General features: G+C 36.9%; 1 protein-coding gene across 5 annotated transcripts in view; it reads left to right on the forward strand.

Moving 5' to 3' along the window:
* CRB1 (crumbs family member 1, photoreceptor morphogenesis associated) overlaps nt 1-9,875 on the forward strand; it is a 243,070-nt gene extending 233,195 nt beyond the window's left edge. For 3 of the 5 annotated variants that reach the window (XM_011951615.1, XM_011951613.1, XM_011951616.1), the window contains 3 exons: nt 2,042-2,948; nt 5,910-6,038; nt 9,516-9,875. In XM_011951615.1, coding sequence (XP_011807005.1) covers nt 2,042-2,948; nt 5,910-6,038; nt 9,516-9,768 — 1,289 coding nt within the window. In that variant the 3' untranslated portion in view covers nt 9,769-9,875. The remainder of the gene's footprint in view (nt 1-2,041; nt 2,949-5,909; nt 6,039-9,515) is intronic. The other 2 variants (XM_011951614.1, XM_011951617.1) reach the window with 2 other exon arrangements.
* Nucleotides 9,876-10,617: the final 742 nt, after the last annotated feature.

Raw genomic sequence — 10,617 nt, forward strand, 5'->3', positions numbered from 1 at the left:
AAGGAACAAGTAAACAAATAAACATAATTTTAAGTGGTAATGGGAGCCATGAAGAAAATTAAGCATAGACAGTGAATGCAGGGAGGCAGTTTTTTTTAACTCGGATAGTCAGGGAAAGCTTCTCAGAGACGGCGACATTTGAGGAGATATTAACACAAAGAAGAGCCAAGTATAAGAAGATCTGGGGAAATAGTATTCCAGGTATAAGTAACAGCAAACGTAGAAGGCCTGCTTTGGGAACAAGCTTGGTGTATCTTCAATGAATAGCGAAAAACTGTGGCTGGGTCATGTTAATGAAGAAGGGAGTGGTGGGAATTGGAACTGGAGACTTAATCAGAAGTCAGATCATGTAGATGCTTTTTTTTTAACATGGCAAAATTTTGTCATGAATTTTTTTTTTTAAAAGAGAGACAGAGTCTTACGTTGCCCAGGATGGTCTCAAACTGCTGACTTCAAGCTATCTACCCTCCTCAGCCTCCCAGATAGCTGAGATTACACCCACAACTGGCTCAGATCATGTACACTCTTGTAGTTATGTTTAGAATTTAGGATTTCTTTTTAGATGTGATGCTAACTAATGGAGCTTGACTAAGGAGTGGTTGTTATATTGATCTGCAGAGCAGCAGAAGCAGGGACACTAAGAAGTAATTAGTCTTAATGAAAGATGATGGTGGTTGGGTGTAGCACCTGATAATGTAAGCATACTGTTTTCAGGTCATTTGCTACTGAAAAGTGTGATACAATACGAATAGATAATTGGCCACTGCATTGAGTAACGTAGAGGTCATTCGTTGTAACCGTGAACGTGGTTTTAGTGAAGTGACTGGTACAAAAGCTTGAGTGGCATATATAAAAGAGAAAATGAGGAATGATAAAGTGAGACAATGGGGATATAAAACTATTAGAAGTTTTGCTGGTAAAGAAAATCGACAAAAAAGCAGCAGGATTGAGGGATGTCAGGGTACTGTTTTGCATGTATTTTTGTTTTTTAAGATTAAAGCAATTGCACATATTTGTATATCGATGGGAAACAGCAAAATGGAAGGGGAAATGATGATGAAGGAATGAAAAAGATTGCGTAGAGGAATAATATGTTTAAAAGGTGAAAATCAGTAGGACCCAGGGCATAACTGGTAGAGTTGACGTTGGTGGGAATACAGACAGTACATCTATTACAGCAGGATACAATACAGTGTGGATCCAAATAATATTGGGTTTACAGATTTGATGGATATCTGAGGTAGCTCTGTTTTCTCAAGAAAATATTATGTGAGATCATAAGCTGAGATATAATTCTGTATTTTAAGAGAGAGAACAAGTTGCTCCCTAACCATCTTGTAGTATGAGGGAAAAAGTTTGTAATAGAGAAATGCAATAGGATTGCCCAAAGTGCTGTGCTCCCATATAGTGGGAGAGCAATTGATATGGTTGTATATGAAAGTACTTGGGTGTAGATACAGAATTTGCAGCTTGTTAAATAACTGGAGTTTTACCAGGTAAATAAATCAGTCATTTGAAATGCGACTTTTAGCTGCCTACTCTTCAGCTTAATCAGAAGCCAGACTCCACGGTTAATTTTCTGTGTCACCAAGTTAGATTTACGATTTCTTTTGGCTCAATTTATTTATGTGTAAAATGAATTATCAATGCTTTATCTGTGGGATGTGGGAGCAAATGCAAAATAAAAATTGGCATGCATTAGGATTTCACTGGAAAAGATATGTATAGTTTTAGTTTTGGTATCAAACCATCCAGGTTTGATATTCTGGCTTTGTTATTTATTAATCACATGACCATGAACAAAATTACTTAAATTCTGTGAGTCTCAACTTCTTCTTCCATAAAATGGGGTTAATAATAATACCTGTATTCAAAAGTTTGATATTAGGCATAATATAAAAGCAACTAGCACAGTATGTAACATGTATCAGATAGTCAATGTGCAATGTTATTAACACGATGATCATTACTATTAATAAAGGTAATTAAGCAAACTATAGATTTAATAAAGTTGCTGATTATTATCACCTTGTCTCATTAGGTATTGCAAATGCTGTTTTTAATGGACAAAGCAGTCAAATATTATTCAGAAGCAATGGGAATATTACCAGAGAACTCACCAATATCACATTTGGTTTCAGAACAAGGGATGCAAATGTAATAATATTGCATGCAGAAAAAGAGCCTGAATTTCTTAATATTAGCATTCAAGATTCCAGATTATTCTTTCAGTTGCAAAGTGGCAACAGCTTTTATATGCTAAGTCTGACAAGTTTGCAGTCAGTGAATGATGGCATGTGGCATGAAGTGACTCTTTCCATGACAGACCCACTGTCCCAGACCTCCAGGTGGCAAATGGAAGTGGACAACCAAACACCGTTTGTGACCAGCACAACTGCTACTGGAAGCCTCAACTTTTTGAAGGATAATACAGATATTTATGTGGGTGATGGAGCTATTGACAACATAAAGGGCCTGCAAGGGTGTCTAAGTACAATAGAAATCGGAGGTATTTATCTCTCTTACTTTGAAAATGTTGATGGTTTCACTAATAAACCTCAGGAAGAGCGATTTCTCAAAATCTCTACCAATTCAGTGGTCACTGGGTGTTTGCAATTAAGTGTCTGCAACTCCAACCCCTGCTTGCATGGAGGAAACTGTGAAGACATCTATAGCTCTTATCATTGCTCCTGTCCCTTGGGATGGTCAGGGAAACACTGTGAACTCAACATTGATGAATGCTTCTCAAATCCCTGTATCCATGGCAACTGCTCTGACAGAGTTGCAGCCTACCACTGCACATGTGAGCCTGGATACACTGGTGTGAACTGTGAAGTGGATATAGACAACTGCCAGAATCACCAGTGTGCAAATGGAGCCACCTGCATTAGTGATACTAATGGCTATTCTTGCCTCTGTTTTGGAAATTTTACAGGAAAATTTTGCAGGTGAGCATAAAGTCCATATGAAGCTTGGTCTTTGAAGCTGTACTCTGCATCACTGTTCTTGTCAAATTGGAATGCTATCTCCTCGAGGTATACATATATACTGTGCTGAACAGGGCTAACACTGGTCACTTCCATCACAACTTGGTCATGTTAAGACAGGATCTCATGTACTAGGATATTCTACAAGTTAGAAAGGTAGTGTTTAAGTCAGACTTTCAGCAAAATATTTTCTCAGTCATCTGTGTGAAAATGTGTCTCATGAACTGTAGCCCCAGGGTCTGACAGCTTCAAGGCCTTGGGAAACAAATACATTTACAATAAATGCAAAAGCTGAAATGTAGTATTGTTAGGGAAGGCGTGACTTCTATTGTTAAAATAATGCCCTGGGCTATTTCAGGCAGGTAAATACTATAAAATCCTGAAAAGAGTACATTAAAGTATACAACTGACCCTTGAGCAATGCAGGGGGTAGAGGTGCCGACATGCAGTTGAAAATTCACATTTAACTTTTAACTCTCCCAAAATGTAACTATCAGCCTGGTTGACCAGAAACCTTAACAATAACACAGTCAATTAACACATATTTTGTGTGTCATATTCTTCTGTTTTCTTACCATAAAGCAAGCTAGAGAAAATAAAGTGTTATTAAGAAAATCATAGGAAAGAGAAAACATATTTACTATTCATTAGCGGAAATTGATGGTCAAAGATCTTTATCCTCATTGCCTTCATGTTGATTAGGATGAATAGGAAGAGAAGGAGTTGGTCTTACTGTCTCAGTGGTGGCAGAGGTGAAAGAAAATCCACGTATAAGTGAATTCACACCATTCAAACATGTGTTGTTCAAGGGTCAACTGTAATTTCAAAACAGTGGTATTATAATTCTCAAATATAAAATAAACATGTTTCAATTATTTTGTCAGTAATTATAGAGGAAACTAGCAAGATATAAAAACTAATTCAAAGGACAATCTAAAGAATATGTATATGTATATATACAAACAAAAATGAGTGAATGAATTTACTAATAAATACAAAACTGTTTAATATCCCATAGGGCAAGAAAACTAGTATTTGAAGTCATCTTTTCTATAGTGTGATAATCAGTTGTATGGCTCACTACAGATTAACTAATTTGCATTTTGATAAACAAGATTTTCATATTAATGTTGTTTGTTACAACTTACAGAATTGTAATATAGCTTAGCAAAGAAAATATAAGGCGCAGACCATTGCAAAAGTGGATAATCCTAGATAGTCCTTTATATAAACCCAGTACTGCATTGAAAGAATACACAGTGATATTCTTTGCACATTTCAAAGTATTTCACATTTTTCTACAACTACAAAAGCAGTATTTTAGTTATTGTAACCACCTCCATTTCAGGCTATATAAACAGAGATAAGAAAGAGTATTTTTCTTCTAAGTCACATTGCTTCAGTATTTCCATGTAAGAAGTTATTATTGTTTTTACAACTTACACCGCTTTAAATTTACTAAATAATTGAGTCATTATGGGGAGGTGAGAGGGCTATTATTAACAAGTAATACATTCCAGAACTTCGGCAAGAACACCTGGAATGGGTTGGCAGCCTGTAGACATTACACTAATTCAGAGGTGGTACCTTAATTGCATGAATCTCCTGGCAAACATAACATGTAGGCATGCCTATATGAAGCTGTACATCTCTCCCTAACAGTTACTGTTGTTCTGAGCCTGAGAAAGCAAGGCACCATTATAGGTGCTAAGTGTTCCCAACAGGTAACCTGCCTGTTTAAAAGCAACAAGAATTCAGGATCAAATTCAGTACATTTCACTGTGAATTTTGATGAGTAAAATAAACACATAGACCCTAGTAAGTAGTTCTCTAAAATTCTTTCTGCCTAATTCATCAAAGTCAAGTTCTGAAAGACGAAAGCCCTCAAAAGTACCTTCTAATGAGATTCAGGAATTGTTTATTAAAACCAAGATGTATACAAAGCTTCATATTTGCATTGCTAATTGACCTCTTTCAAAGCTGGTTGACATTTTTTACTCGTTTGAAAAGTCTTTATGATATCTTCTTTTTAAAGTAGAATTGATTAGCTCTTGTGGGAAGAGACACACTTAGCATCATATAAGCTAGTCTATCCACATTAGCTGCAGCACACACAATAGGAGCAAAATTCAATTCATTTTACACTTCCTGAATATTTATTAGTTATCTGATGCCATGCACATACACAGTGGGTCAAAGGGCCTAAGCAACACTATTAAATTCTTTTTAAACATCAGTCCCTTCACACTACTAGATTTTGTCTTACAGTGAAGTTCTGCTTAACTTCTAACACTTGTTCTGCCTTTTATAAGGATTCTTTAACGTAAAGCTTGGTTGCCATACCAGAGAGCCACACTCTGAATTCACATGCAGTTACCATCGTGTGCTATATACAAAGCTCCTGGACAGCATTTGGCTTGCATTCTTCGAAGCTATGAATTATTACATAGGGAGCAGCAAGTCTTGGCAGGGCAACTGGAGTTCAGCTCTGAAAGCCAATAGAGAAATCACATGAGTGCTTGGGTACTAGAGTGCTGTCCTTGCTTTCCTGGCCTTTGTAGAGATGCAATTTTCTTACGGCCTTTACTGATTTATTAGCAAAGCAGCAGCAAATCTAGTTATAGCAAGTTCTTTTCCAACCCAAAATTTATTGCCACCCCATGGCATAGATCTTATCTCACAAATGAAAACTATGTAGAAATGGAAGATGTATAGCCATGCTTGTCATAGTACCCTCCAGCAGGAGCTTTTTACTGGAGAAAGCAATTCTTGTATAATGCAGCACAATTAAGCATTTGTAGCTCCTCCAGCCTGAGTACTTAATTAGCTTGGCACTGACTACATACATGAATTTATCAAAAAAGTTTTCTTGAATGAGATGAACAAGATGAACAGCTGTGGCTGTTGCTTTTATCTCTCTAGACAGAGCAGATTACCCTCAACAGTCTGTGGGAATGAGGAGACAAATCTCACTTGCTACAATGGAGGCAACTGCGCAGAGTTCCAGGCTGAATTAAAATGTATGTGCCGGCCAGGTTTTACTGGAGAACGGTGAGTCACATTAGAGCTTTCTGGAAGAGAACTCTGGGAGAAGAATGATGGGATTACTCAAAGTTCATTTTCTCCTCTAATTTTTTGTCTCAGTTCCCATAGGAAAATCTATGCTGAAATAGAAGTTCACACAGAGTGAAACAATAAAAAAGAAGAAAAACTACAATTTAGGTCAAAGGAGAGAACATTTTATTAGACAAAACTTCAAATAGGGAAAATGTTTTTTAAAAAATGTATAATGTGCTATTTTTCTTTCTTATAAGTACTTCTGAATTCATGTCTCTTTTTTTGTTACTAACTCTAATACATGATGCAAATATGGTTGCTGTAGAAGTAAAATAAATTACAACTAAAAGATTGCCTCATAGAATTGCCTACAACCCAAAAGTATATATACCTTATCCATGATTCTACTTTTCCCAAAGAAATTCTTCAACGCTTCACCTCATACAGGAATTCTTAAAATGGAGTTGGTCAATGGCTTCAGGCAATCTGTGACCTGCTGAAAATACAGGGAAATTAGAATATGTATTTGAGTGGCTAGGAGTAAGTTCAGGGGTAGAAAGAATGCATACTGAATAGCTTTTATCAGCTGCTCAAAGGGATTTATGTCCCCAAAACAGTTATGAACCAGGGCTTTATAAAATACAGATACTATATAAGCAGATAATAAGTAGTCAACCTGTGTCACGCACCTTACAAATACCATCTCTAATTCTTCTAGCTCTGTAAGGAAGGTTTTATAATTTTTATTTTGCATATGTGTAAACTGAAGCTGAGAGGTTAAGTGATGTATGAAGGACCTATCCACATGTAAGCTGCAGTAAGGTTGAGCTGCCTTCAAAGCCTCTGCTCTTCTATTTGATGTGCCAGCATAACTGTGCGAATAAATCTTTGCTCACCACATTTTTTTTTTTAATGAGAAAGATGTTCTTCCATCTCATGTGTCACCCAGGGTAAGACACAGTGGTCTCTGATCAAACTTCCTACATTTAAAAAAATCAAATAAACTAAGCTCAGACATATTTGACAAAGATATTTTGACTGAATCAATATATCCCATAAGCATAGTTAATAAAATAATGGATACGTGAGTGCTCTCTGGCAAGTGCCCTTTGGATTCACTTGAATTTTCTGTTTTTTAGCTGGCCTCTTTTGCATCACAAAGATACAGATCTTTTGCCACTTTTACAAAACAGCGGGGAGTCTAGGGTACACCTGAATTTTACCCTTCCAACGTTCTCTTTTATTTGCAGCCTGCCTTCTGTGTTTGGTTCTGTGTGGTACAGACATTCCAAGTCTATATGTGCATGGAAGGAGATAGCCTTGAATCACATTCTGCTTTCTGTTGCACCAATTTTGGTTCTGCAACTTATTAACTGAGACCATTCAGTTGTATTCCAATTCCATGTATCTTTCAAAATATTACAAATATTTTCTTGTCATTAATTCTGAGTAATTCAACTATTGTCAAGTGCGGGTTGCTTCCTGGTTGGACATCACAGTTTCTGCCTAATGGCACAATGCGTAGAACTCATCCAAAACCTTGGATTATTTTTCTCTGCCACTCAGGCATTGTTTCCATTTACAACAAACATTTCAGTGTCTTCTGATATTTATTAGTTTACAAAATTTATATTTGGCATTTAAATTCAAATATATTTGAAACATAGAAAGAAAAGAAAGCTTAGAGTTTTCCTTATTTTCCCAGGAGACTTTTCTCTGGAAAAACTTACGTGATGCTAGATATTTCTAAAACATTGAACCCGTGTTCAGTAGATTCTATGCTTTCAAAGTCCTTCACCATCATTACTTAATTGACTGGATGTTAATAGATTTATTTTTACTTTCCATGCATTAATTAACCTCTAATAAAAACAACAATGATGCTGATAATACATGTGTATCTATTGTTGACTGTTTAGATCAACAGAAAAATAGGTGAGAAAGTGATGGAGTAGTTAGAGGAAAATAGAAAATTGTGGGCTATCTCCCATGGCCTAGGGAAATGTGACTTCTATTGCGTCCAAGGATATTGAAAAGCTATCCTCAAATAAATTGGCTTCTCTCCTGCCTTGATTAAACCTCCAAATTAGTGTCATCCTGACAGGTTTTGAATGATGGATGATGTGAACACTCTGGCCCACCCAAGACCGAGAATGCTTGGCAGGCTTCTGAGAGTTGTCAAGTTTTGCTCAGATCTAATCAGAGAAGTTTCCCTCCATTCCAAAAGCATAAGCCAAAAAAGGAAAACAAAATGTCTCAGCTATGCTTGGTATCCAACGGGATAAGGAGGTGTTTTTCTTGGAAGAAATCTTTGTTTTCCTTTATACCTTGGGCTGGCCTTGCCCCACTACCTCATCCCCTTTCATTTTGAGCCTAGTGATTAGTCTCTGGCCCATACGTGCAAGTTTTACATTTTGGAAGGTGAAGGAAAGAATAAGGGAAATTAAAAATTGTTTACATCAAATTTCAACATTATAAGCTGCACTGTAGAGATCTTGGAGCTAAGATTTTATACAAATTTTCAAAAGTAAAATAGCCACTTTAGTTACTGTTCTGTCCCAAGGTCTTAGTAGAGTGTTTGTCACATAGTATGTGTTAAATAAATATCCACTGAGTGACTGAATACATGATTGGTGGCTTAATCCATGAATATACTGAAAAACAAATTCTTGGTGGAAAATTAGGTTAAAAAATGACAACGTCCCAGGAAGAAGAAAACTTCAATTTACCTGAGAATTGATGTCACTTGTCTTGGAAAATTTGGCTTTTGAAAGTCATTCTACCTCAACATTTCAGAAATTATGCTTGGCTGTTGGAACACAGATTTATTAGCAAGTACAATCTTCTAATTATCAATTTTTGCTTTTGTTAGAAAAAAAAAGGATTTCCACGGAAAATAGTTCAAAATCTCTCAGAATAACCCCCCCCTCCTCCTCCTCTTCCTCCTCCTTCATTTTCTTCTTCTGTTGTTGTTGTTGTTGTTGTTTCGTTTCTCTTTGGTGGGCTTTTCTCTTAGCCTGAGAGCTCTGATGCTTGAGGATCCTGATAGCCTGAATGTAGGCTTGCCCTGCAGACTCCAGATGGCAAAATACAGCCTCTCTCCTTGTGCCCCTAATAAAGTGAACATTTATATAAGGTGGCAACCCCACTAATGCTCTTGAGCGTGACACTGGTGTATGCATGGCCCACTTTTCTCTTGGTTTCTAAATATTTATTTGCATCTATTTTCTCATTCTAATTAATTCCGTGTGTATATGTATACATATGTGTACAAATTATTTCCATTAAACCCCAAATGTGTTAAAGAAATTTTAAGAAACATCTCCGACATTATCAAGTATATATAAAGAATAAGTGGATGGGTAGATAAGACTATGCTGTTCCAGATAGATAAGGCAAACTTTTCTTCCCATTTCACAACCAATGTATTCAACAGGGACCTGGGTTTCTGTTGTTCTGTTTATTTTGAAGGTGTGAAAAGGACATTGATGAGTGTGCCTCTGATCCGTGTGTCAATGGAGGACTGTGCCAGGACTTACTCAACAAATTCCAGTGCCTCTGTGATGTTGCCTTTGCTGGCGAGCGCTGCGAGGTGGACGTAAGAGACCTCTCCTTTTATGTCTCTCTCTTATTCTGGCAGAATCTTTTTCAGCTTCTTTCTTACCTCATTTTGCGAATGAATGACGAGCCAGTTGTTGAGTGGGGTGAACAGGAAGATTATTAACATATATTTGAACATTCCCAAATGAAAAAAAAGCCATTGAATTTCAAAAAAATGCCTTGATTAGTTTTAGATCTCTGGGGGAAAACATGGAAATAAAAACTATCTCAATAATTAAAGTAAATTCAAGGCTTATTTTAAACATATCGGAAGTACTTTGTCTGTATGAGAACACTTGGACACAGGGTGGGGAACATCACACACCGGGGCCTGTCGTGGGGTGGAGAGAGGGGGGAAGGGATAGCATTAGGAGATATACCTAATGTAAATGATGAGTTAATGGGTGCAGCCCACAAACATGGCACATGTATACATCTGTAACAAACCTGCACGTTGTGCACATGTACCCTAGAACTTAAAGTATAATAAAAAAGTATTTTCCTATTCTAGCTTTAAATATGAAAACAGTGTTCTTAATATAACTAGAAATATCTCCTTATTGTTTGTATTTAGTACAGATATATTATCATTCTTAACACTTCTATACATGAATGACCACTGCAATTTCTTCCCACTCCATTTCTGGGTACATGTATTTTCACATTGTAAGTTGCCCTCAATCACTATGATTCTATTTTCATTTCTGTTCTTTCAGTCTTATCTATTATTTATGACACAAAAATTGAGAATTACAGGCCAGGTGTGGTGGCTCACTCCTATAATCCCAGCACTATGGGAAGCTAAGGTGGGCGGAACACCTGAGGCCATGAGTGTGAGACCAGCCCGGCCAACATGGCGAAACCCCATCTCTACTAAAAATACAAAAATTAACTGGGAGTGGTGGCACATGCCTGTAATCCCAGCTAGTCAGGAAGGTGAAGCAGGAGAATTGCTTGAACCTGGGAGGCAGAT

This window comes from Colobus angolensis, unplaced genomic scaffold, assembly GCF_000951035.1.
Source record: "Colobus angolensis palliatus isolate OR3802 unplaced genomic scaffold, Cang.pa_1.0 Scaffold320, whole genome shotgun sequence".
Taxonomy (NCBI): Eukaryota; Metazoa; Chordata; class Mammalia; order Primates; family Cercopithecidae; genus Colobus; species Colobus angolensis.